The sequence below is a fragment of the Filicampus tigris genome, chromosome 1, assembly GCF_054856515.1.
Source record: "Filicampus tigris isolate MCC_2025a chromosome 1, RoL_Ftig_1.0, whole genome shotgun sequence".
NCBI lineage: Eukaryota > Metazoa > Chordata > Actinopteri > Syngnathiformes > Syngnathidae > Filicampus > Filicampus tigris.
This window is the reverse complement of record NC_141217.1, coordinates 5,881,777-5,909,698: the sequence shown is the minus strand read 5'-3', so window position 1 is coordinate 5,909,698 and position 27,922 is coordinate 5,881,777. Positions and strand designations below refer to the sequence as shown.

General features: G+C 41.7%; 2 protein-coding genes across 4 annotated transcripts in view; one reads left to right on the top strand and one right to left on the bottom strand.

Moving 5' to 3' along the window:
* Nucleotides 1–20,192, top strand: part of gnai3 (guanine nucleotide binding protein (G protein), alpha inhibiting activity polypeptide 3) — a 30,663-nt gene extending 10,471 nt beyond the window's left edge. For all 3 annotated transcript variants that reach the window (XM_086049125.1, XM_086049106.1, XM_086049116.1), the window contains exons 2-9: nucleotides 7,784–7,826; nucleotides 8,216–8,357; nucleotides 8,438–8,595; nucleotides 11,345–11,473; nucleotides 12,309–12,438; nucleotides 12,519–12,672; nucleotides 14,609–14,810; nucleotides 17,525–20,192. In XM_086049125.1, coding sequence (XP_085905251.1) covers nucleotides 7,822–7,826; nucleotides 8,216–8,357; nucleotides 8,438–8,595; nucleotides 11,345–11,473; nucleotides 12,309–12,438; nucleotides 12,519–12,672; nucleotides 14,609–14,799 — 909 coding nt within the window. In that variant the 5' untranslated portion in view covers nucleotides 7,784–7,821 and the 3' untranslated portion in view covers nucleotides 14,800–14,810; nucleotides 17,525–20,192. The remainder of the gene's footprint in view (nucleotides 1–7,783; nucleotides 7,827–8,215; nucleotides 8,358–8,437; nucleotides 8,596–11,344; nucleotides 11,474–12,308; nucleotides 12,439–12,518; nucleotides 12,673–14,608; nucleotides 14,811–17,524) is intronic.
* Nucleotides 20,193–20,437: 245 nt separating this feature from the next.
* Nucleotides 20,438–27,136, bottom strand: gnat2 (guanine nucleotide binding protein (G protein), alpha transducing activity polypeptide 2). The gene is made up of 9 exons (XM_086049138.1): nucleotides 26,795–27,136; nucleotides 25,358–25,400; nucleotides 24,896–25,037; nucleotides 24,240–24,397; nucleotides 24,023–24,151; nucleotides 23,822–23,951; nucleotides 23,590–23,743; nucleotides 22,522–22,730; nucleotides 20,438–21,150 (listed from the first exon to the last, which is right to left on the bottom strand). The coding sequence occupies exons 1-8, from the start codon at nucleotides 26,898–26,900 to the stop codon at nucleotides 22,540–22,542; spliced, it is 1,053 nt and encodes a 350-aa protein (XP_085905264.1). The 5' UTR covers nucleotides 26,901–27,136; the 3' UTR covers nucleotides 20,438–21,150; nucleotides 22,522–22,539.
* Between the last annotated feature and the right edge of the window lie 786 nt (nucleotides 27,137–27,922).

The following is a 27,922-nucleotide window of genomic DNA, read 5'->3' as shown; positions in this document are numbered from 1 at the left end:
TATTTATCATAGCTATAATGGTTCATCACATGGTGGGTCAAAGTAAACCATGTCCATTAGAAGAGCATTGTGGTAATTGATGCATTATTATTGTTATTTTTTTATTTTATTTTTTTTAAAGAAAAAAAGTCAACCCCACAATTTTCTTTACAAGAATATGTTGCCCACTAGTTGAAACACAGCATTCTACTTAATATTGCGTGTGTGGAATATGAGTTAAGCAGCAAAATCCACCCCTTTTTAGCCATCTTAGTGGGCAGCCATTTTGTCACTTCTGTCAACTGAAAATGACATCACAGATGCTCCGGCTCAGATAACGACCAATCATGGCACAGCTTCAGAAAGCAGGTCAGCCGTGATTGGTCGTTGCCTGAGCCTTGAGTAGTTGTGATGTCATTTTCAGTCGACAGAAGTGACAAAATGGCCAAAAACAGTTGTATTAACTCTTATTCCACAAAATCACATTAATCAGAATGCCTTGTTTCAACTATTGGGCCTGCATAGAACATATTCTTGAAAAAAAAATGTTTGGGTTGACTAAACCTTTAAATGGTAAACATGATATAATCTTAAACAAAAAAAAAGTAAACATGATATAATCTTAAACAAAAAAAAAAAAGAATACTCAAAAAGCAATGTTCAAAGCAGGATACTCAAGATGCTATCCATGTTCTGAAGGCTTGGTCCTTTGCAGGATAGTTTCCCTTTTGTTTATGTGTAACATTCCAAAAAAAAGGAATTATTTTTACTACACAGATTGTTTTTTCATTCCATTGTCAGATTGTTTTTTCATTCCATTGTTTTATCTTGTGTGGTTGCATTTTCTTGAGGCTTGATCCTAAAGATATAATAGAACACAACCATTCCTGTAAGTTTACTTCCTTCGGGTTTAGCTTCGTTCATAGACTTGACTTGAGCAGGGCTGTTGTTTGGACGGGACTCAAAAACCAGCTCCTCGAGTTGAGCATAATGAGAAAAATCAAACCTCAAATTGCTTTCACATGAAGATGAACAGACGAATTCCCTACTGCTTAACTGTTACATTGGCTTAGGTTTATGTATTGGTGCCAAGTCGAGAGCTCATCGTAGGGAAACTTTCACTGTATGCTTGTGAACACCATATTGAGGAGTGAGGATTTTTTTTCTCCTGGATGGTGCAGGAACAAGAGAGTTACGGGGGGAAACAAAGAGGAGCACAGGACATTGATGCACAAAGCCACAAAGCTGGAACGATAATACATCCCACCAATGAAAATGTTCTCATTAGACCACAAACAGCAATTTCAACCCTGCCCAAAAAAATATCTGCAAAATTCTTGTTAAATGAGCCTTGGTGGTAATTCCTGCATCCGTAAGGGCAACTGTGAATGCCTGTGCAAAGTTGGCCTGGCAGGAGGCCATGGTTGATAATCACCCCAAAAATGCAGTGAATCGGACGGAACCAGAGACAGGGTTCAATGCACTTTGCCTAATCAAGTTTTTGGGTTGTTTAACCCCTGCCAGTGAACCTTAAAGAGAAGTCAACCCAAACATATTTTTTTTCAAGAATAAACAAGGCATTCTGATAAATATCATGTTTGTGGAATAACAGTTAATCCACCCGTTTTCAGCCATTTGTCACTTCTGTCAACTGAAAAGGACATCACAGTGTCTCGGGGCTCAGGTAACGGCCTATCACAGCTCATCTGTTTTCTGAAGCTGAGCCATGATTGGTCATTATCTGAGCCCTGAGCATCTTGATGTCATTTTCAGTCGACAGAAGACAAAATGGCCGCCCCCTGATGTGGCTAAAAACGTGTAGATTAACTTTTATTCCACAAACGCAATATTAATCAGAATGCTGTGTTTCAACTAGCGGGCCTGCATAGAACATATTCGTGGAAATATGTTTGGGTTGATTTCCTCTTTAAATGAAGGTCTTTTTAACACATGGCATCTTGAAAGTATGAGGTACTGTGATTCTTGAAAATACAACTGACAATTATGCTGAATTTATTGTTCTAATTAGCGGGAGCCCTGCGCATGTTTCTCTTCAATGAGCCCATCCCATCACATGGCCAAGACGAGTGATTCGACTACACACACACGGGCACACGCACACATAAGGCCTGGATAGACCAAACCGACGTCGGAGGTCGTGAAGCGTCGTGGCGTCTGGATGCACCGTCTGATTGGTGTAGTGGCCACCGTCGTAGTGTCGTAACTCGTCAGTAAGTGTCTGGGGGGGCGTTTACACGAATCGGTGTCGCCAGTCGTGACATTTGGTCACTGTGATTGGCTGTTAGCTAGCAAATCAGCGCTTGGAGCACCAACGGGAAGTGACAAATGCGGATAAACAGTGAGCACGCTTTCGCTGCCTTAATCTTCTTACAAGTACAAAAGAGAGGGTTGACAATTAAAGTATTTCACAATGCCGTGTCAAGAACGCGATGGTTTATTTCATTGTGAGCGAAGAACATAGCTGTCATTGTTTCCGTTTTTATAATCCGCCCCCGGCCAACAGCTTTCCGGTTGAATTTTTCTAACGATGAGAAATAGTGACTACCGCCGCCGATGGTATGGAAGGTTATTACATCTTTGCATGTGCAGAAGGTACTTTAATAGTCAGCGTCGCAGTCTGTCGTTGCGGTGTGTTTTGCCAACGTGACCTGCCGACAGCCGGCCGGACGACACAGGGGGTAAGCGTCTGTCACTGTTGCCCAACGTCCTTTTGGTGTATCTAGGGCTATACACACACACGCACATGCACAGTATATTCAGTACACCACTATTCACTTGGCAAAAACATTCGTCAGCCCGTCGGTTGCGGGTTGTGGCTTTAGTCGCGGCTGGTTACTTTGCATTTATGTGGTAGGTTTGAACTGCTTCTTTGGTAAGCAAAGTCCTTCTTACAAAGAAGGCATATCACGATGACTTTATCAAGCCAATCAGTGTCCACTTCAGAGTGTGACATTGACCATTGTTTTTTTTTACACCTCAACAACTCCAGCACAAGCCCCCCGCATCAAAATGGATCTCATCATCATACAGAAACAGTAAAGTCAGAGATTAAAAATTAGATTAATGCGATTAAAAAAAAAAAAGGTTTAACTCTGACTGTAATTATTCATTCATTATCCCTACCGCTTATCATCACAAGGGTCGCGGGCGTGCTGGAGCCTATCCCAGCTGTCTTCGGGCAGTACGCGGGGGACACCCTGAATTGGTTGCCAGCCAATCGCAGAGACAAACATCCGCACTCACAATCACACCTAGGGGCAATTTAGACAGTCCAATCAACTCACCATGCATGTTTTTGGAATGTGGGAGGAAACCGGAGTACCCGGAGGAAACCCACGCAGGCACGGGGAGAACATGCAAACTCCACACAGGGAGGCCGGAGCCGGGATCGAACCCACGACCTCTGAACTGTGAGGCGGACGTGCTAACCAGTCGACCACCGTGCCGCTGACTGTAATTAATTAATCGCAATTAATGACGTAATGCATGTGGTAGCGACAGAAAGCTCCACCTCTGCTTTCAGAATTACGTTGCTATCTAAAACGATTTGAAAAACATGTGTCATCTTCTGTCAGAGACAACAGGTTCGCATTTAGAGGGATTTATATAAAACTAGCTGGCTCCCAATTCTCCAAGCTTGCTGCACTTTTGTCATGATTTGTTTTTTTGTTTTTTTTATTATTATTTTACCACACCTTATGTGTGTGTGTGTGTGTGTGTGTGTGTTTTATTTTATTTGGCTACGTGTGCTTATAATGCACATTGTGGTGTGAACAAAATAATACTATACTGGGACTGATCTAAAATCATAGGCGGGTACTATTTTTTGAACGCAATGTCTGGCGTGTTGTAAAACATACATCGCAGTCGTATTTTAATTAGGGATGCACCGATCGATCGGGCACCGATCATGATCGGCTGATTTTCGTGAAAATTTACGTGATCTGAATATTCGATCAAAGCCTTTTATTGCCGATCAAAACATCGGATCACCCGCAGCTCATGCTTGGCTGCCGCGAGACGAAATGGCAAAAAAGTTGATTTGTTTAATACGCGACGGCGTCCCTCTGTCCAAAAGCATCACTCACGCCGCCCTGCACGCAACCGCGCCCGCCTGCCCGCGCGAGCTACATTGACACCAATTGAAACGCGCCGCCAGAAAGGCTCCCTAACGCAGCCGCGCCTCCGCTGCGAGCAGAGGCGAGGGACGCAACACAAGGCTGCGAAGCATGAGCGATCCGATGTTTTGATCGGCAATAAAAGGCTTTGATCGAATATTACGACCACCGCAGTTTGTGTGAACATAGCATTGTCTGCTGCGTGTGTGGATTTTGCGTCGTGTAATACTGTATGTGCCATGAAAAGGTACCTCCCACGGGGAGCATGGCCCAAAGTTTCAACACAACCAACTTAATCAGACTTTTGAAAAACAAGCAATTGGGAGACTATAGCCCCTTTTCCACCAACAAGCCCAGGAACATTTAGTTCCTGGTAATATAAATTCCTGGTAACAAAAGTTCCTGTGGCCCAGGTGGTTTGCATTTCCACCCCAACTCATAGTTCTTGGTAAATTATGCAAATGAGACTGATGACGCATCAGTGGGAGGTGTTACTTCCCTACTCATTACCGACACCCTACATCAACATCAAATTGCAGGTAGAGAATAATTAAGTGACCTTTAAAGATAGCATATTATTAAGATAACATTAATATTGGTTAACTTTAAAATATACAATCAATATTCAAATGTGTCAACATGAAAATCAGACTGAAAGTATTGTTGCTTAATGCTCATGTAAACTTATCTTTTTATTGACCCGTTATCACAATAAGGAAGTGATTTTATATATTTTTTTTTTATGAAAAAGTTTTTCCCTAATACACATAATAGCTGAACCTATTTGTAGTATATGAGTACCGGTATATGTATTTGCTTTTATTTTGCCATGTTTTAATCTGCTGTCTGTAGCCTGGTCAGCATTGCAAATACCATACATGGATAAGTAAGTTAAATAAATGAAATAAATACATGGCTTCATTGACAGCTCTTATGGAGTTTTTAATTACAGCAGCGCGAGGTGTGTGTGGGAGAAATTTTTTTTTATACATTGCGACTTTTTTTTGTGCACACTAAAAGACAAAATAAACACAGCCAGAAGCCGGGCTGAATTTACTATAGTCTTGCCCCCGGACCAACTCGGCATCGCTCGGAACTTGGAAAAGTCATACGTCATTTTCTGCCACAGTGAACTCCTGGCTTGCGATTTCCATTTCTGTGATTGAATCCAAGGTCCCATCCCCTACGCGGTTTCCTATGGTGAGTTTACGAGGCTCACTGCATTGAATAAAGTCAAGGCGGACACAGCGCAGTATTGCCACAGGGAGACGCATTGTAGGTCACTTCTGGGCAACAGACCCACTATATCATTTTATAATTCACAAAAAGATTTACAGTGACTCTTTTCTCCTTGACAAATGCACAAGATAGGTTGCCTATGCACAAGGCAATAAAGTTCCTGAGTCGTTTCAATTTAGGAACTCATTGAATAGTTTATTCGGGTGAAGCCTACATGTGATTATTTTTTTTACTTTGATTATATTCTGAACCATGCAATGTTTAGGTGGCATGGTATTTATTTGACTTTTTGCATAATTAAGTCTTTTGAGACTGCTGATTATTTTGATCTGTTAAATACTGTCTTACTAAAAGCTGGTAAATTTAAGTTTTCAGTTATCTTTGTGACTGAGTAATTGTTGTATTGTGCCAGCAACGGTTTTGTATTTCTTCATGCTTTTGAAAATATATATAGATTTTTGTCAAAATTACGGCAATAATATGACTGTTTTTTTCAGGTAATATTGCATATTAGCAGTCACCATAAATAAATGGAAAAATATACAGGTATTCCATGTGATCGGAATCGGTATCGGCCGACCTCGCTCATGCATGATCGGTATCGGTGTCATGAAACCTGATCGGAACATCCCTAACTTTTATTTTATTTTTTTGTGCTCGTTTACAACATGTTTGGGCAATATGATCCATGATTTTCTTTTTAAAGTGTCAGTAATATTCAATGTTACCGCGTTCAGTGATATCCATAATATCCATAACAACATACAGATTCAGTGATATCCATAACAACATACAGACAATCTGTAACAGTCGGCAGCTCTGTCATTTAGTACTGCAGTCTGGTGGTTGAGTGCCACTGGTCCAGTAGACGTAGCAATGTAGATCAGTTGAAAAGCTTTGATTTTTTTTTTCTCCTGTTGCCAGACAAACATCATTTATAGGGCTCAATCGTAACTCTCCCCATAGGCCAATGGTAATATTGGCATATGCCAGTCACACCCACTAATCTCTTTCAATGACAAGCATATGATCTAATATCAAGCCCCTGAACAGGCAGCTGAAAGGAACAATGTAGTCAGACAGACACACATAAAGATAATTGCTCCAAAAACAGCACATATTGATTGGGAAACTGTTTATTTATACGTGCAGCACAGCTCTGCATTAAATATTCATATTTGCACTGCTCCGCTCTCTCCTAATGTTGGCTACCACTGCTAGTAACGAATAGTTCATCTTAGTGCTACATTGCTGCGAATGGTAATTCAAGGGTTAAATGAAGGTCATGGTATAGAGTAGGGGTCTTCAAATTCTGTTCCTGGAAGGCCACTGTCCTGGATGTTTTCCATCTCTCCCAATTGATCAGGATCGTCGTTATACAGCTTCTGCAGACTTTGTTGATCATCTGATCATTTGAATCAGGCAGCAGGGAGGAATGGAAAACAGGCAGGACAGCGGCCCTCCAGGAACAGCATTGCAGACCCCTGGCAAAGAGTGTCCACTGATGATATTGTAGCGGATCACACAGCTGACTTTTATCCAGGTGGAGTAAAATGTCATAGTGTCTGTACACAAAATAAACGGAAATGACCAACAACCATTCATACTCATTCACACCTACGGAAAATGTAGAATTTCTGGGAAATAATCAAACTCCAAACACAGGAAGTCCTGAGCCAAGATTTGAACTCTGAGCCTCAAAGTTGTGAGACAAACTTACTAGCCATTAGTCACCACAATTATAATAACAACAAATAAGATAAAAAAGCATATTTTACTGGACTTATTATTTCATCACACTGATTCATTCCAATAGAAAATTGGTTTTTGCAGGTTTACACTGAGCTCAAACTGGTTTGTTTCCTTTTTTTTTTTTTTCCTCTGGTCAAATATCTCTGTTATGCCGCCAGTGGAAGCAAAATGCTCAATCAGCCAAATGCATCCTGCGCGGCTTAATGTTGAAATTCTGTAAAAGTTTGTCATGGGAAGTGAGTCTCCCGCCCTTCATTGCAACACCCTTCATGTCCAAATGTTTCGCGTAAACCGTCACAATTCTTCCAACAGAGGAAACTCACTCAACAATGATAGCTGCTGCTTGTATGACTCAGTGGTTTCTCTGTATCGTTGCGTTCTCAGGTTTAAGTTAGCATGGGATTTCTTCACTCGCAGAAAACCTATTGTTCATACATCCAAATATCTGACTGGTATACCAGAGAAAGTACAGTTTTCAAACACCTTTGACAGTATATGAAACCCTCAGGCTCCATTCAGTAATGGAGTTGTTTTTTTTGTTGCAAGATGTCACAATGACCTTTACAGTTTAATACAAACATGCGGGTTGCCTGATATGTGATTAGATGAGAACAGATTCCGTTCTCTGGCTATGTTGTGTGATCTGATACAATTATTGTTTTTCTCATTTCCAGGTGCTGGGGAATCAGGGAAAAGCACACTAGTCAAGCAGATGAAGTAAGCATGAAACACACAAGGTCGATTTTGTTTTGTGTCCTGTTGTCTGTGGTAACAAACAGGGTTCATCTATGTGGAAATGCCAGAGCGGACTCATTTCGATGCAGCCGGCCGGGCAGAGCAAAAAGCCCCCCATTTTGCACAACATGTGAAACAAAGGCCACCGAGGCCAGTCATAGCCTGGCAAGACATGAATAGACTCCCCCAGTTCCCACATTAGGCATGCCGCATGCTCGCAGGAGCACAAATTCCAGCTCTAATGACAGCTGTCATGAAATGTTCCTGATCACTAACTACCATGTCCCACGTGAGCTGGAGCCAATCTTGGCAGTTTGAAATATTGATACAACCTGAAAGCTTGTTTTGTTTTGTTTTTTTGGGATTGCTAGAATCATTCACGAGGATGGCTACTCAGAGGAGGAGTGCAGTCAGTACAAAGTTGTGGTCTACAGCAACACCATCCAGTCCATCATGGCCATCATCCGGGCAATGGGGCGCTTAAAGATAGACTTTGGCGATGAGTCGCGGGCGGTGAGCTGACAACAGCGAGGTACTTCAAACACCACATGTCATGAGCTGCATATGACAGAAAGGAATGCGCGTGTTCCCAGGACGATGCCCGACAGCTGTTTGCGCTCGCCGGCTCGGCAGAGGAAGGGGCGATGTCGGCGGAGCTCAGCGGCGTGATCCAGCGGCTGTGGGGCGACAGCGGCGTCCGGGCCTGCTTCGACCGCTCACGGGAGTATCAGCTCAACGATTCTGCTGCATAGTGAGATCCAGCTACCGGTTGCATTGATTCCCGCTCAACTGTGCTCTTGCGCTGTGGAAAGCAGGAAGGAAAAAGCAACCACTAAATATTTCAGTCTGGTTGCCGTATTTCCTCAACCTTTACTTTGTTTCGCACTTTCTTTAATTCATAGGATTACTCAATGGTTCCTAGTGACATTCTTATCAGTCTCTCTGGGGCTTTATTGCTACGTTCCGTCTCGTCAGCTTTTAATAAGAGTAGCGTTTCTTCTTCATTGCTGCAGTGTTTCTACTTGAACCCAAAGGAGGCAAGACGTGTCTTGTTTTCAAAGGTCGCTGTGTGCGCTTGTTCCTCACTAGATTGCATTCCTCTGCAAGAAGAGAGAAGCAACACCTACAGCCATTTTGCGATCATGTGCAATTTATTGTATTGAAAGCGTGATTTTAAGCATTCGTCTTATAACACTTGTTGATTCCTAAATACTGGATGCTTCCCTACAAGATTTTTTTTTTTTTTTTAAAGCAATAACATGGCAATGGCATGCCATTGTCTCATTGATCTTTATAAATGCCCAGTCAGATTGACCTGCTGTCATTCCAGACACTGCTTACAGCCACAGAGGGTATATTTGCTTAGTTAGTGATGTAAACTGTGTTTCCATTTTATACAACGCTTGGCCTCTTTTTGGTCTCTATTGAGCCGGAGGCAATCCCAGCTGACTTTGAGCGGGAGGTGCTGTATACCTTGGTTGCCAGTCAATTGCAGGGCACGTCCAGTAATCCCACAAATATTTGTTGGCTCACTACTCACCAATATTGCTCTTTCCTAAACTCCCGGAAATGGCGCGAGAGGCCGCCAATGTCCTGCCTAAAAAGGAAAGTTGTAAAAGTACAGTAAATGATGTCAAGGGTCGCAACATTTTGAACCTGGAAGAAATGTTCCGTTATTTCCTATTGGTGTGATGGAATTCTTCCGTGTTCAACTAGTTCCAGTGCTTCATATCGAATTATGTTTGAGCTCAGTGGTTAAGCTGTAGTCGAGTATTGCAAACCTGCTGACAAAAGTGCCCAAGGGAGTAAAAACAGTCAGTTGTCTATCTATGGCGTTTGTGTCACGTTCACCGTGAAGACCTGACCTCACAGTGAAGGACATCCACTTTGTTTGGAAAACAGGCAATCTGTCGTGGCTCTCTGTGCATTTTGTCTCCACACCACAAGACAAGAGGGACCAATGGAGTCGGTCTGTTCTCACTCAACTCATAATGAGCCAGAGTTTATCAGCCACCCAAATATTAGCCCATATTTAGTACCGCCAGTCCGTGGAGCCCTTTGCATCGAGAACAAAATCTTCACGTCACTCAAATCTTTGCAAACATTCTATTGTGATTTTGTTTGAAACACACTATACAGCAACAATGCTGTAGTTGCTGCAGCTTCAATCATCATCATCATCTAACTAAGAGATCAATTGTGGTCATTTTCACGTCATTTTCAATCGTTAATTTAGGATTCAATCCTCCGCCATTTGCTTTATTCATACATGCATTTATTTATTTATTTATTTATGTAATAATCTGCTGTTATGCACCACCTAATTTACGTGGCAACAGAGGTGGGCATTCCGTCAGATTGACAGATCGGTCTGTCATTCCGTCACTGACAGATGACCGTTTTTCTGATGATTGACGAATTATGCGACAAATGACGGAGTAAGTACTGGTGGTCGACTAGTTAGCACGTCCGCCTCGCAGTTCAGAGATCATGGGTTCGATCCCGGCTCCAGCCTCCCTGTTTGGAGTTTGTATGTTTTCCCTGTGCTTGCGTGGGTTTTCTCCGGGTACTCCGGTTTCCTCCCACATTCCAAAAGCATGCTTGGTAGGTTAATTGGACACTCTAAATTGCCCCTAGGTGTGATTGTGAGTGTGGATGCTTGTTTGTCTCTGTGTGCAGTGTGATTGGCTGGCAACCAATTCAGGGTGTTCCCAGCCTACTGCCCGAAGACAGCTGGGATAGGCTCCAGCACGCCCGCGACCCTTGTGAGGATAAGCAGTATCGATAATGAATGAATGGATGGATGGACTAAGTACTGAAAGCAGCGGGTTTTCGTCCGTCAGTGTAATCGTCACTAACAGCGTCAGTCAACGACAGACCTCTCAGTCCGTCACTGACGGATGCCTGTTTTGCTGACGGGGTTTTTTGGGGGGGTGGGGGGGGCTGACCGATGGACCGACGAACTTCTGTCGGAAGTAACTGGCGGACTGACAAACTGACGATTACAATCCGATTCGTCACGATGACAGACCAGCAAAATTGAGTAAAATGCCCTTTTCTTATTTAACAAATACATGTGTTTATAAAGTAAATTACAGTGGACACCGCACTTGCTGATTCACCTATATACATATTTTTTAAATTGCCCTTCTATATTTTTTGTGGTAACCCGTTTTTTTTTTTTTTTAAACGCTTATTGGTGGTATATCCTCCCCCTTATTCAAGGATTTTGGGGGATGGGGGAGGGGGTTGTTTTTTTTCCCAATGCAATTGAATGGGCGTCAGTTGTTTGTGGATTTTCAATATTCACGGGCTGGCCCGGTCCCAATCTCCCGCAAATAGCGGGGGGTCATCGTATACAAATTTAGAATGATCCGTTGAAGCAAAAAAAAAACCTATATTGCTCCATACTGTTGCTTTCAGAGTTGACAGAATCTATTTGGATTTGCAGTGTGATTGTATCACTTGAGCGCACTTTTAAAATATTTCTCGTGGCGCAGCTACCTGAACGACTTTGATAGGCTGTGTCAGCCCAACTACATCCCGACCCAACAGGACGTGCTGCGGACGCGTGTCAAGACCACAGGCATCGTGGAAACTCACTTCACCTTCAAAGAGCTCTACTTTAAGTGAGTCAAAGCTACACTTGAGCCTAACAGGTCTACAACTGGCCATCATGTTTTTGGCCATAAAAAACTGGTTATGTGCCTCACTCACATTTGAGGGGTTCTGGGTTTAAATATCTGCTTCCATGTTCGTTCTTTGCTTGTGTGTTTTTCCTTTTTACTATCGTATCACACAACCGAGACGAGTGGTTTGACTTGTGTTCAGAGGTGCAGGCGAAAGCACCGGATTTTCCGAATAAACTTATTTCAGGCGCCGATGATCAATAAAATAAATATTTTTTCAGATTTTCTGTGTTGTGGTTGTGGACCACTGCGATGATGGATAGATGGTTTACTGGCTCTTTATAGACATACACGAACAACTGGTGCATTGTAGGAGCTCAAAGGGAGCATTTTATCATTGAAAGAAAAAAAAAAATCTACACTCAATTAAATGAAAACTGCAGACAGAGATGACATATGGCCCCTTATTACATGATTGCTTTGTACACAAGAATTTTTTTCTTGTTTCTTTTCCCTCGTCATATTGAATATCTTGTGTTTTTGACAATTTTTTGTTTTGGGTCAGAGCCAATTTTAGGTCTGCGCGTAATTTAATTTAAATGTATTCCGTGGTATTTTGTCTTGAACAAACTGTTTGATATTAGAATGTCTTAGAGGCATATTGGGGCCACAAGTTAGCCTCTCATTTTCATTTGTGTGTGTGTGTTTTCCTGTGGGCCTCCCATGGTGGCAGAGGTGATTTTGAAGGAGACACTCATTCTCACATAAGAGAGTGGTTGTAATAGTAATTAAAACTGAAATGATATTTATGCAGCCTTGGTGTCTGTGTGTTCAGGATGTTTGATGTGGGAGGTCAGCGCTCAGAGCGGAAGAAGTGGATTCATTGCTTTGAGGAAGTCACAGCCATCATTTTCTGTGTCGCTCTCAACGACTATGATCTGGTCTTGGCTGAGGATGAGGAGATGGTTTGTTAGTCTTCCTTCCCCGTCTCCGATGTAAACGTGCGTTGACATGTGAGAGGCCATTCTGTTGCCCACCCCCCCAGAACCGCATGCATGAGAGCATGAAGCTGTTTGATTCTATCTGCAACAACAAGTGGTTCACAAGCACCTCCATCATCCTCTTCCTCAACAAGAAGGACCTGTTTGAGGAGAAAGTTGGCAGGAGTCCACTCACAATCTGCTACCCGGATTACACAGGTAGGATGAACTGTTGTGTCATAAAGATGTAGTGATAGTATCGCAATTTTTGTGTTGCTTTATACCTATCTTAAATGTATCATGTTGTGGACAGTGTATCCAGATGTGTCTCATAATGTCACATTATGCTTCAAAATAAATGGCTTAAAGTTGATTGGATTTTGGCAATTGCATTTCTCTGGCGTTAACCCCACGAGAAGCCTTGTCTGTCTGTCAGAACTCAACTGGAAATTTCGTTCATGCTGCTGTTCACCAGTGGCCAATGCTAGCAACTAGTCCATGTTAAAAGGAACAGGCGGTTTGGGCGGTGTCTTGGGGCTTTACAGAAAGAGCACACAAATATGTGGATAGGCGCAAGTAGTTGTTAGTTAGGTTCTACAGAAAAAAATGTGCAGAGCAAATGGTAAATTGGAAATGGAAAATCCACCCAAATTGCGTTACACCACCTGCGCCACAACTTAGACCTGCCTTTTTAGTGAGTCTAAAATGTAGTCTACTTTTAAATAATGTTGCATCCGTTTTTACGCCGAGCGCACAGGCGCCTGTCTCCGAAAATAGGGCCTTTAATGTTTCATTGCGAAAACAACTGTAAAAGAAAAGAAAAAAGAATTGAAATGAAGATGACATAATGAACACAAATACTGTAAGCCCCTATCCCACTGAGCGGGGTGTTTACGAAGGTAGCGAATGTTGCGTTCTCGTCAGGGTCCGTCGAGGTTGCAAACGTTTGCGACCTTGAACAAACCCTGACGAGAAGGCAACATTCACTACCTTCCCAAACACTCACAAATGTTTGGCGCTCAGTGGGATAGGGGCTTTAGTGTTATCTAATGCTGTATCTAAAATGAATGTTAACATAATATGTTTTTTGAAATACTTGATTGATTAGTTGAGTTTCCCCGTTAGTCGATCACTATGACCAGAGCTGGGCATCGCCTAACCATCACCAAGTTCCCGTCTACATGTTTAGCTGACCCACATGGTGCCGGTCCGTCCCTCGTTGGCGACAGCCAGTCAGCATCAAGAACGTAATCGTCACATCACACGCAGGCTCCGCACAAGCAGACACGCAGCTAAATAAAGAAAAAATAATAATAATAAAAACAATACAGTGTGCTGATCGGTGAAATCAAATCAAATCATGTCATTGTGTCTGTGGACCGCAAGGTACACAACACAGTTTGATTTGATTTGATTTTTTACTTGGCCACGTGTCAAGAGTACGGCACCTGCGTGTGGCGCGCTACACGGTAAATCCGTTCTCGACGCCGTTTGGCTGACGCGGACCGACTGGGACCACGTGGGTCGGCTAAATATGCAGACGGGAACTCAGTGGCGGTGAGGCGATTACCAGCTCTGACTATGATACTGTACAATCAAATACTCATCCCAAATGAAATTTCACTATCCAAATATTTCAGTGACAAGGTCTAATCCAATTTGAAGGAAATGCATGCAAGGTCAGAAACTGTACCTTCAAGATCATTTGAGTCCACATTTGATTGGTATTGTGAAGTTACCAGCCACTGTATTCATATTTAACAAGGAAAATCCATATCGCATGTGCAGATGGACGCAAACGTCGCTGTCCAGCAAAAAGTGTGGTTTTGAATGGAGCTTCCTTCAGATCATTTCCTTAAATGTTCTGAGTACAGCGAGTAGTAAGATCCTGCATGTGTCCAACCAGCATTTCCTGTTGAGCTGATGAGGCTCCACCCATGGAGCTTGCCGATATTACATCCTTGTGACCGCAAACCAAACAACAACATAAAACAGCAGTATTTCAGACTTGACTCCAAACAATACAGTGTGAGCTGTGTGATCGTGATCATGATGATGTTATCGCGTTGTCCTTGATAGAATGTACTGTACACATAGTTATATTTGACTGTGATTTTTGTCTAAATTTTGACTACTTTTTTGTGTGTGCGTTAAGGTGAGAACTCGTACGATGAGGCGGCAATGTACATCCAGAGTCAGTTTGAAGACTTAAATAAACAAAAGGGCAGCAAGGAGATCTACACCCACTTCACTTGTGCCACGGATACCAAGAACGTGCAGTTTGTGTTTGACGTAGTCACTGATGTCATCATCAAAATCAACCTGATCGACATCGGGCTCTACTAAAGCCACAAAAGGTCAGAGCAGCACTAACTTCACAGCCAATATGTCTGCTTTGTATCAAGTAGTGATGGGATGATGACGCCTCAAAGAGTGTATTGACACATTTAACAAACTGTATTGACACTGTGTTGGTCACTCAACAGTGACCTCTGCTGTAGATCTAAAATCAATGCAGGTAAACAAAATGAAAATATGATGGAACAGCTTACATGCTGACCCAACATTAGCCTGTGAAATAATATTAAATCTTTAGTCAGTTGCTAGTGTTTCTAATTAAAATATGATCTTTGTCTAATTGTATTTGCTCCATTTGTTAGCTTAGTGAAGTTGTTGACGAGAAGAGTTCAAAATCTGCCTGTTTGTGTAAATGCTCAGATGAGTTTGCATTGTAATATAGAGCAACTTTGTCTGATCAAATTCAGAGCTCACGTGTAACTTATGTATCCGATGTTGTTAACCAAAGTCTTCAATTAGAAACAAAACAAAATATGCATTCCTTCATACATTTTTAATGAGGAACAAAAGTTTTCAAGTGTCTTTGCTCTAAAACGATTTCTCTTCTTGGACAGCAGTTCCCCTGACTTACAAACACTCTTTCACAGGGAACAAAACTCCAACACACGAACCCACAACATGTTGACACAGTTTGTTTCCTTATAGACACAATTTGGCGCTGCACATCCGAACGACACGCTTCCTGTATTGGCCACATGATTTTTTTTTTTGTTATGACAGCAATACTGTACATGCACCAATACGGGGTTTCCCCCTTGAGCACTCGGCACAGTGAATAGCTCTCTTTTTCTGAATAAAGATGCAAGTAATCTATTTTCCATAGCACTTGTCCTTATTAGGGCAAACAACGGCATACGATATATGAATAAACGAAGATGCAGATACTCTTGTGAAAAAAGTCAGGCTAGACTGCATCCTAAATGTCATAGTTCTTTCAAGATCAACAATCTAGATTAAAATAGTTAATATAACAGTTACACAATGGTTTGACTCGTACTCTTGTTATATAGAGTGAGTTCCTGCATTGCAACAGCCTCAGGTCATAGGATGCCTGACAAATACTATCACAGGCTGATGATGGAATGTTGGAGATGATGCAATCTGGAAAAATGAGAGGCAAGCAGACAGTAAACAAATGTAGTATTCAAAATATACTTGCCATACAGGAGGCACAGAGACTGGCTGGCAAATCCAAACAACGAAATGAATCAAGGCCCGACAGAAAGCAGCAACTGCAAATTTAAATATACTGTATGTTGAAGCCAGTGGCTCAACAAATGCGCCTCGGATGCTCAACAACAGGCTTGTGAAAGTCATCGGTCATTGCTTTATGTTTAGTTTCGACCCAAATATTTTGAGGTCGAACCTTGGAAGCGCCAAGTGGAATATTTTTTTCTACTTTCCAGCTGTCTGCAATTCAGCATTACAACTTGTATACCCAGCGCATTAACAATAGTTTTGGATTCTTCATTGTAATTCGTTTTTATTTCATTTAAACTTTTTTTTTTAATTCAGTTTTAATTAGTTTTTAGATCAGGTTTGTTAGTTTTATTTTAATAGTTTGTCTTTAGTTTAGTATTTATTTTATGTTTATTTATATTTTTATTTATTTTAGTATTCATTTCAGGTTTTTTTTTTCTTAACATATGAACGCGTTGTCGAGTGTGAGGTGAAAAAAAGGTCACTAAGTATTGTTTAATAAAGTAAAGTAATCTACAATCCTCAAACGGCTGCTTGACCTTCCATCTTCTTTACGGATGACCCCAAAAGTTAATGTATGATATTAAGGACATTTTTGCTATAATTATTGTTAGTTTTACAAATTTAAGATGCAGTTTTCGTTAGTTTTCGTTTTTTGAAAAGCACTTTTTGTTCATGTTTTGTTAAGAAAAATGTGTTTTTAATTCTTGTTGAGGCTATTTCATTAGTTTTAGTTAACCAAATAAAATGTAGTCAACGTTCCAATTATTGTATGTGTTGACATGTTGTCATTAATGTAAATGGAAGCTGCTTTTCTTACCACAACTGGATGTGTCTGAATTAAATGTCATCTCAAAACGGTATTTGTTGGTATGTTTTCAAGGAAAACAGACCAACTATCAAATAATTAAATTTGTCCAGCTCATCGTTCGCTTTTTATGGGATACCGTACATTATTTTGTTTGTCATGTGCTGTTTGGCGCAACCTTATTAAAGACACTCAGACACCTGGAAAACATTTACTGTATTTAAACAACTTTGCCAATTAATGCTTTACAAACACATTAGGAAATGTACATTTCCTTTGTATGCTCATTTAATTTCAGTATCACTTACAGTAACAGGGTTTAAAATGAATGCTAATGGGAGAGTTTATGGTCAAGAGGTGCTTTTTAGCTGTCATAGCTGCTAAGCTAACTAGTCAAGAACAAATTTAGCTAAATAATTTTAAAAAGAGAGAAACTTTGAGAATAGTTCATTCTGGCTAAAAATATGCAAACTAAAGATGGCTGAGTTATGTAGCTCACTTTTTTTTCTTCTCTTCTAGATGGCTAAAAGGTTTTACTATCACAGGGTTGCATGCATGCGTATGTTGAGACTTGAGACAACTAGAAAGCATTATTACTCCATCTGTCATAAAATGCTGTTATTGTTGTTATTATTATTAATATAATTACAAGGAAGACCCCCAAAAAAGATGTAAAACTTATTTCATCTGTCATATTTGTTGCAGGCGTCACAAGGGGACTCTGGTCATCTTGGCTGCTACAGTATGTGTTAACTGCATCAGGTGCAGTGCAAAGTGTTTTACAAAAGGACTTAAGCCAGGTGATTTCTGCAGCAACTGTTGCATCCACCATTGCGGGGACTCGCTTCGTGATACCTTTTAGTCTTGGCCGAGTTTTCGCTGGGATGAAGAGATTGGTGAGAGCGGCTAGCGAAGCAATCCCTGTGAGTTCCTGTGGGTTTTTGCATCCTGGACCGGTAACGACTGTGTTGTGCAGTCTGTTTTTTCACACTTAAACAGCTGATGTGTCAATTCACTTGATCCGGTTGAGTGTTTTGGATTACCGGTACATGGATGTTATTTGGATATTGGCTCACAGTATTGCTTTGAATGCCATATCTTATGTAGAGGACATAGAGCTTTACATATAGGTCCTGGATTTACTTAGCATTAAGTCGAATAAATTCCTCAGCCAGCAGCACAATCTGACGTTTTATTATGCTGAACTACATCACTGCACTCAAGTTCATCAAGGGAGATTATGCAATTTCTTGGACTAACATTTTTCACTTAGGAGCTGCACTAGTGAAGCCATTTTCACCCGAAATAATTAAAGAAGTGCATTTTTGTATCACAGCTATCACCTCATACTAAGGAGGCGATAGCGATTTTAGGGACATGATTGAAACATAATGTCTGTGTTGTACCAACACACCATGAACAAGGTTGACTGTCTACAGTGAAGACAGCAGCGAATGCAAACTCAAACATGTAAATAGTGCTATTTTACAAGGCAACGAAATGTACCTTCGCGGATGCATACAGTATAAAGAAACAAACAGGAATTTGGTGATTTGCATCTTTAACTACTGTGTGGGACCGCATCCACATCTGTAGAGGCTTGGGAAGTGATGAAACTTAGGGAATCTTCTCCACACTGTACGTCACCGTAATTTACACTTTTGATGCTTCGCTCGGTGGATATAAATGCTCCCCTTATCATTAATTTGAAATTACAGTATTTTTTTCTTTTACTTTGCTTCATTTGCGAATAATACTTTCATCAAATTATTCCATTGAACAAAAATAAAACATGAATGCTTCACGTTTTCCTTTGATGAAATGCAGTTAGAGCAGCATCTGTAGTCCTCCGTGTTTTGCGGTACACAGGGAAAGGTTCAAAGTTGACTGAATTTGCATAATATAATGTACTTGTTTTATACAACATTATGCTGCAGATGTGCCTCTGTTCCAGACCAACCTAATTGTGCAACATTTATTTTTATTCCTGTAAATCCCTCCCATATATGTGGTTGCGTTACGTAAACTTGTCATAGTTTACATACATTCATTCATCAACGGCATTAATTATTGTATTTATTTGTAGCTTTTAATGATTACGGTAATTAGAAAAAAAAACTTTTTCTAGGCAACAATGATCTCTAATGTCATTTTTCAACAAGCTTCTAGACTTAATTCCCAATATTTGCCCACTGTTATTGTCAGAATTGGCCTTTTAAAGGGGAAGTCAACCCAAACATATTTTTTTCAAGAATATGTTCCGAGCAGGCCCACTAGTTAAAACACGGCATTGTGATTTATTTTACGTTTGTGGAATATAAATTAAGCAGCAAAATGCACTCATTTTTAGCCATCCATGGGGGCGGCCATTTTGTCTTCTGTCGACTGAAAATGACATCACAACGACCAATCACGGCTGACCTGTTTTCGGAATCTGAGCCGTTTTTGGTCGCTGTGAGCAGTTGCGAAGTCATTTTCAGAAGACAAAATGGCCGCCCACAGAAATGGCTAAAAACCAGTGGATTAACACTTATTTCACAAACACCATATTAATCAGAATGACGTGTTTCAACTAGTGGGCTTACATAGAACATATTCTTGAAAAAAAATGTTTGCGTTGACGTCCGCTTTAAGCATAGTCCACACACATGAAATAGGGTTGAGGTCGGGGTTTTGGGATAGCCATTCCTGAAGGTTAATTTTAGCCAGTATTATCCATTCCAAAACCAGTTTTGATGTGTGTTTGTAATTATTGTCCATTTTTGGGACAACCCATTGTTAAGAAAAGCGCTCAAAGATGCAACCAGAATGATGTATTTTTATATTTGAATCAGTGATCGTTACGAATGTGGTTGAGATGAAACTCGCCAAGGGTCGTTTTAGACTGAAGTAGTACGTTGTATGATCAGTCCACCCTGGGATCAAGATAACCATTTAAGCACGACTACAGTACTTGACGCCCGTGGTTACTTTATGTACATTTTCTCCACAATTGTGTCTGTAAATTCACATAATTTTGCACGCCGAGCGATGTGGTACAAATGCATCGGACAACACTCAGTCAGGAGCGAGATCAAAACATTGTTAGCAAGTCATCTTTATTGTAATGTTTTTAATACCTTTGCCATGAATGTGATGTTTTTGTTCACTTAAGGCTAACTCGTGTGTTGCATGAATGAGCAAAACCAATCTTTTCTCTGACAACTTTGTTCTTTTTAAGGGATGTGGCTGATTTATTGTATTTTTTTTTTTCAATATTTCCAATACAACTGCAATACAATTTGTGTTAGATAGCCTGCTCAAAGCCTCATGAGTAAGACGCATTTTGGATTGACTGGTAGAAGGAATGTTAATAAACAAAGACTAGTACAAATATTTTGCATCAGTCTTTTTTTGATTGAACTGTTTCCTTGAAATGTGTAATAAATGGTTCTGAACCGTTACTGCGCTGTAAACGACAACGTAGTACATATGCTTACAACGGCCATGTGACAACAAGAATGGCTTTCGTTTTTGAGCCCAAATCACCTCGGCACTGTCAAGAATCTCCTTTCCATTACATCACAGCCACTTGATGCTTTGAGCGAGTAAAAACAAGAAAAGACAGGGAGAGAGAGATGCCTGATGCAGCTTTAATTCATGCCTCTACATTTCATAAGAAAGGACAAACTGTAAATTTTCATTCCCTTTTAATAATAAAGCGTCACCCTTCTATATTGTTTCCCTCTTTCTTTTTCATATACACTGTGTATATATACAGTACATGTGACATATGCATTTTATTATCGTTCAGAACAATTATGAATGAACTACTCTTATGTACAATGTTTGTCTAACATGTTCGCCCATAAGAAATGTATTTTTCCTCCTTATAATGTCCGGTGTATCGAAAACATCAGCACTATTTTCAGTGAGATACAATCGGTCTGTAATCTGGACATCCTGCAAGCACGGCGAATAATTTCAGATATTTGCTCGGCAACATTTTACAGTTATATCAAGACCACAGAGACTACGGTACTCAAAAACAAAAACAAGGATGCCATGATATGCTACGCAAAAATATTATTCTTGAAGACGGGAAATGGGCAAAGGAAGTAATGAGGGCTTCTTCAAATTCCAATTTGTTTTTTTGCAACTGAAGAACCAGTAAAAACGTGAATGTCCATTAAGTAGGGAGTCTCGACCCAGCTGGACATGTGCTGTGTGGCAGGGAAAATGTGAGATTGGACAGAGTCACTTGGCATGAACACGATGAATAGAGAGGATCTTTGCTGCTCCATTGGTACACACCTCAGTTAATGCCAGTTAGTGAGGGACTGAGTGAAGTTCTGCAAAGACAAGACAAAGCAGAATTTTGGTTCAACGTTGCCAGATTTGCTCCAATATGCTGTCTTGAATTTTGCATTAGCGATCCTTCCAAGTTTCGGTCCGATACAGCTGCGGGCCGATGGAGGGCCGATTGGCATCCTATGTGGGGATGGAGGCCACAGCTATGGGTTTTGCTTCCTTTTTGATGATCCACAATCAAAACTGCAAGTTCGTGAACAATGGTGACTGCTTATACTGGAGAGGGAGGTGAATTAAGACGAACAAACAGCAGCACTGATTGGTTTTGTCGTTGAAAATGGAGCTCCCAAACCCAACCAATGAGCAGTTTTATCAAAACTGGATCATATGCTTAAATTGACAGGAGAACAAAGAATTGTTTTATTGGTGGAAAGAATGAAAGAAATTACAGAGCAGAGTGGGAAGAGTTTTAACTGGAGACCGTGTCATGCTGTCCGCCCCATTCATTATTTCTGGCCAACCAACCATGATTACATTATATTTGTTGTCATGTTGCTGATTAGCCCTAAAATGTTTTGTATTCATTTTTTGGTCATTGAATTGATTCATTGTAAGTAATTTGAATGTTTTTTATACATACGTACTACACTTGTAGGAGTTACAAACATAATGTACTAAATAATTTGTAAATTAATTCCATTAAATGAGGCATACAGAATATTATGAAAATATATCTTATTGTTAAAATGAGCAATTTAACATATTCGATGCGGACATTTTAACGTGAGTGTTTTTTGTTTGTTTTTAACCACATCTATGGATGACCTAGATTGTTTTAAAAATCAAAGTGGCCCTTAAGCACAAAGGTTTGCCCACCCTTGGCCTACATGAATGGTACAGCAAAGAGCACTACTGAATTGTTGATGGAATATAAGAACTCAATTCGAGTGGCTACTGTATTTTTATCAGAATTTGAAAACTTTCCCCAAACATGCGTTTCATTAAAAGAAGAGCAAGTAGGTTTATCAGAATTCGACACTGGACTTTTTCTTTATTTTCAGTGGTCGGTCGAATTGACGTTTTTACAGTTTTCCCATCAGGCTTTCGCAAGCGTGACGGATTCATGGTGCTAATGCTTTGCCGTCTTCTCCTTTTTGATCTGAATGCTCAGTCAACATTTTTCATTGTTGTCCCATTAGTAACAGTTTCTTTAATCACTTTGCCGTTCGGGAAGCACCAAAACCTCTGGCAAGTGTTAACAAACCAACTGATTCTGACGTTAAAATCATATGGCGTAACCTCAATTTTGATTATCTTCCTCCTCTTTTTTTCCGTGATTAATGGCCCTCGCTTTTTGAAACAAGACTCAGACTGAATTAAGTGCAACGTATCATGCCGGGGTCCTCACCTACCTACAACATTGGAGCTGCTTAGAAGAGGCCGCAGTCCTTAAGGTTCTCCTTGATGATGATGTCTGTGACAGCGTTGAACACAATCTCAACGTTCTTTGTGTCCGTGGCACAGGTCAAGTGGGAGTAGATTTCTTTCACGCCCTTCTTCATGTTCAGTTCCTCAAACTGCGCCTTGATGTAGTTGCTGGCGTCGTCGTACGTATTGGGGCCTACAATACATTGACATGAGATCTCGTTCATTAAAGATTCTTGCATGGACTCAGGACTACACAGAGCTGGTAGGTACTTTTAAGTAACATTGTGTAATAGCATAACTTTGACAAAACAGCTTCGGAAATGGTTATGCAACATTTCGAAGGTTTTGAAAAAATCGGAATGCCAATGTCAACCCCAGGTGTGCTAGCTTAGTGATGCTGCTGGACCAGCCCGAACACCTCATTTGTTGTGCTTGAAGTAGCGTTTGGGCTAAGTCGGTGGCATCCCTATCACCGATAGATTATCCATCACACGAAACTATCCAATTTCACTTAATTGGTGTCAAAATTATTGTCTATTTACTGCAAATAATGTGAATGCGTTCATTTATCTATGTCAGTGACGTATAATGACAGGAAAAACAATTTCATGTTCTTTTACGAAGACTTCACCTTACAGAAGCTTGGGGTTCAATGAAATATGCCCATGTAAGTCATTTTGTGAGTAAATTGACACGAAATCAGAGTTAATTTAGCAACGATATTTTTGTTTGGTGGTGAGCCATGGCATTTTTCTAATGTAAAATAGTGTATATGTGGCTTGCCTCAAGAAAGATTGGGAAACACTGAACTCAGTTGTGTGCAGTGTTTGTACAAACTGCTGCACACACAAATAATCAGACATAAAGCCATGAAGAGTTTTGTTCCTGTTTAGTATGGTAACACATTCTTGGCTGTGAACTATGTGTTTGGGAATTTTTTGTGTGCGGGGGTGTGCGCGTGTGAGTATGTGTGTAAAAATAACAGCAGATGGAGTGTCGCAGTTGCTCGTGATTCACGTCTTGTCGTTATTTTGGCTAACATTTGGGTTTACCGTCATAGTCTGGGAAGCAGATGCTCAGGTGGACCTTCTTGATCTTCTCTTCAAACAGATCCTTCTTGTTGAGGAACAGAACGATGGAGGTCAACGCAAAGAACCTGTGGTTGCAGATACTGTTGAATAGATGGAGGGACTCGTGCATTCGGTTCTGAAAGGTCAAAGTGTAAGAGCGTCAAGTGACTGGTTTTACTTAGTGTCTTTCTTCACAGCTCGCGCGCCAACTCACCACTTCGTCGTCCTCTACCAGCACCATGTCGTACGCGCTGAGGGCGCCACAAAAAATGATGCAGGTCACGCCCTCGAAACAGTGGATCCACTTCTTTCTCTCGGACCTCTGGCCTCCCACATCGAACATCCTGTGCACCAAAGAGGCTGTTAGCGTCTCGCTCTCGAAGAGCGGGATGGCCTTTTTCCATCCGTGGCTCACCGGAAGTGCAGCTCTTTGCAGGAGAACTGTTCCTCGATGATACCAGTGGTCTTGACTCGAGATCGCAGCACATCCTGCTCGGTGGGGAGGTAGTCGGGTTTACAGATTCTGTCCATTTCGTTGAGGTAGCTGAAGGATAAACACAAACAGCTCACTGTCGTGCCTACGGAAAGCTTGCTGCCTGTTTGGTTTTCAAGAGCCGAAGACGCGGACTCACTAGCCGGCCGAGTCGTTGAGTTGGTATTCGGCGGCTCTTTCGAAGCCGGCCTGCACACCGGAGTCCTTCCACAGCTTCTGGATGACGTCGGCCAGTTCGGCAGGCATTGTGCCTTCCTCGATGGAGTCGGACAAGTTCTGCAGCTTCTGTGCATTCTCCTGCAGTTTTTAGATAAGGAAAATCCTGTCAGAACCATGTGTTCCGTTGGGGGGAGCTCGAAGCGGAACAGTACAACCTCAATATTGTGGGAAAATAAAACGTAGTCAAATGCCAGACGCTGTCAACCTCAACTATGATATTGGAAAAGTGTGCCGACCGCCATAGTTTTGCGTAGTGCAATATGGCTAAATTAATTGATGAGTGAACTGCATTTCCGGTAGGGTGTAGATCTGTGTTCTCTAGACGGGTCAGTACCGTACACATTTTATATATGGATTTTACACTTTTCTATACGGAGGATAACTTTGTTTTGTACTTGTCTGGCCACCGAGAATGTTCAAACGTGAGTAGGATTATATTTTTACAGCTTCATTTTGTAATCTGGCATACGGGAAAGCTGTTTCTAAATACAAACAAATAAGGGGTGGTCCAGCGTCCTGGATTGGATTGTGCACTGTAATTTAAAGCCCACGTGGTCTTGTAGTGTCATCGGAGACCTGTGCAGAGGCAGCGCCAAAATCAATCCCCAGCATCTCCATGCCTCTGATGATAGCCAGAGCAGACTGCAGGATGTTGCCATAGATGATGGCTCGGAATTCCAACTGTTCCTCTTTTGTGTAACCACCCTGATGCAAAATCCTGGACACAAAGTGGAGGGGAAGGAGTTTGAATGCAAATGACGCCACATTTCGTCCATAACAGGATAACACTGGTTGCCAACGGAAAGGCCCAAAAGTCATGTTCACACCAATTCTAAACAACAGTGCCTGCCTGAATTCAGACAAGTGCTGACAAATGAGGGTAAGAGGATGTTTGACCTATTGAGCACTAAGTGCAGAGGTGAGACATTGGGCCAACTGACCGCTCAGATTCCAAAAGCGTTAAGGCGCGCTATGACTATTTACTGCTGACACTCTGTGGATGAAACCACAAATGCAATTTAGTGTGTGTTTACTTACTTCATTTGCTTGACAATGGTGCTTTTGCCAGACTCGCCGGCACCTGCAAGGAGAGGATAACGTTTAGCAGATGCTGTTTCTCGTCAGCGTGGACTCGCTTCGGCCCATAAGCGGCAGAAGAATTTGTTTTCAAGCAACTTGAAGGAGCACCCTTGCCAAAATTGACTAGAAATGTAGCTTCCATCGCAGCCTGGACACACACACATCTCTGCATTAGATTACAAAGTGGCTCATAGACGGTGTTTACCAAACATTTCACACAGTAAAAAACCTGTGAGGATTCTCATTCATAAGCCTTTTTCAAATGCACCGATACAGGGATGTCAAACTCATTTTGGTCTCGAGCCACATCGTGGTTACCGTTTCCCTCAGACTGGCCATTATGACGGTGAAAACCATACCAATGTAACCTCGTCATATTATTACATACACAAAATGAATGAAGAAAAATGTTAATATTAGCTCAAATTGTCTTCCTAAATTCAAAGAATGAAACCATTTCACCAGAAACATGGGGCTTTGAGTTTGACACCTGTGCCCAACTGTAAGGGATTGTTTGAATTTGCTGTACTCTTTGTGGCGATTGTGAAGGCAGCGGCAGGATGAAGGCGCACTGCTTGGATGGACGAGTGTGCCCGCTGCGAAGTGGGTGAAAGTCGAACCAATGTTCATTTTAGTGTGTCATCGGAGGGATCAGCAGAGGCCTCCGCAAGTGGATCTGCTCTAAACCCGTTAGCTAATTGGATTGGCGTATCGCTGCTGTGCTGTGATTCATTTAGACCAAAGGCTGTGATCTTTTAAGCGCCAACGCCCTTACATAAGAGCCCAAACGGCTTTGCGGCTAATTTGTGCGCTCTTCTCACACTTTACGTGCTTCCGTGATATCCCGGTAAAAACACGTTCATATGTAATTGGACTCCTGCAAACAATCTTGGTTAGCAGATGATCCTGCGGTTTTGTTCATTTATTTGTTGGCCTTGCAGCCGCATCTCAGTGCTGCTGTCTAATCTCTCTCATGCACTCTCTGCCGTGCCATCTTTCCAATAAACATATGTGAGGTCTGATGCAGAAACAAGCCCGCAAATCCCTCCCAACAAACTGTGTGTCACATTCCAGTTAGTCGTGAGCACTTTCGAGAGGCTCTTTTCCACTTCTTCGATTTGTATGGAGCCAGCCACGATCATGGTCTTACTACACCGTTACGAGCGAAATGACTTGAATGAATGTATTCTCGATCCTTCAAGAATCTTTGTCGGCCTTCTGTTGGACAACCGATCGCAGAGAGACATTGATTACTTGTGCTTCCTGCTTGCTGTCTGATTTCACTGAATTTCCCCTTTTGTCAGAAAATGTCATTCCAAGCGATGACATCCGAAAAGCAATGGCTTTCTCTACCTGCACGAGGAGATCCTGGCGTGCCTTCGGGTGTTCACTTACCAAGCAGCAGAAGCTTGACCGTTTTCGAGTCCTTGTCGGCATCCTCTTGGAGTTGCTTTTCCAACTCCTTGGACTTTTTGTCCTCGGCACTCGCTCCAGCGCCCATTCTTTCTGCCTCCTCACACTCAAGATCCTCAAGGAAAGAAATTTTGCCGGCCCTCTGTGTGCTGTTGCAGAGAAATCCTGGTGTAGCACTAATCGTGCCAAAAGGCGATTTCCGAGCGGAAGGAGATTGGAAGGGAGGTTCTTGAGCTAACCTGGCTTGGCTGCGGTCTCCTGAGTGGCTGATCAGATGGGACCCTCAGTTTGGCATCTCTTGTCTAGCTGAAAGCCAGTCGTTAATTCCCTCTTTTTAAACCCCTTAGTGAGGAGAGGCCTCTTCCTGATTGGCCAGTCAATCTCATTAGTCCAACGAATGTGAATGATATCAAGGAAGGGGAAGCCTAAACACTCTCGCTTGTTGCGAGTTGCAGATTTCATTCTGGATTGGAACAAACTGTCCAATTTATTTCTTTATTGTTTATATACGCAACCAAAGAATGTGTTGCATATTTGTGCCTTCTATACTTGCAGCTACAGTACACGTGGGTGGATGTAATTTATAGAGCAGCTCAATTCCTTCGCAATGCCATAATGATAATGGTGAAGAAAAAAAAAAGGATTTATAACAAATCAGTGAGGGTGTCTCCTCGTTCTACAGAGTTGCATTCGCTGCCTTTCGGACTCTTGTCTTAAGTCACATGGACGAGCAAGGAGGGAGGCATTAAAGTCTCCTAAACTCCTTACAGTTAAGACGTTTAAATCTCAGGTGGTGCGCTGACTGCTAAATAGAGCAACTGCCGCCGCGCCGCTTTCATTGGTTGGATGTGAGCGTTAGTATGACCTAAATGTGTGTGCTATAGTTTACATAATCCCTCTTTCAAGAAAACAATGTGTGATTGTGTATCATGTCGAGTGAGACATGTTATGAGGTGAAGATGGATGCTGGCTGTGGCAACAGGCCCTCCGTGAGCAGTTGATGGGCATCCTGGCCATCAGGTGCCAGCTGTGCGTGTGCGCCATCTGACATGCTGGTTTTAGTTAGATATACTGTAGATTAGGACGTCAGATAAATGACGTCAGAAGCCT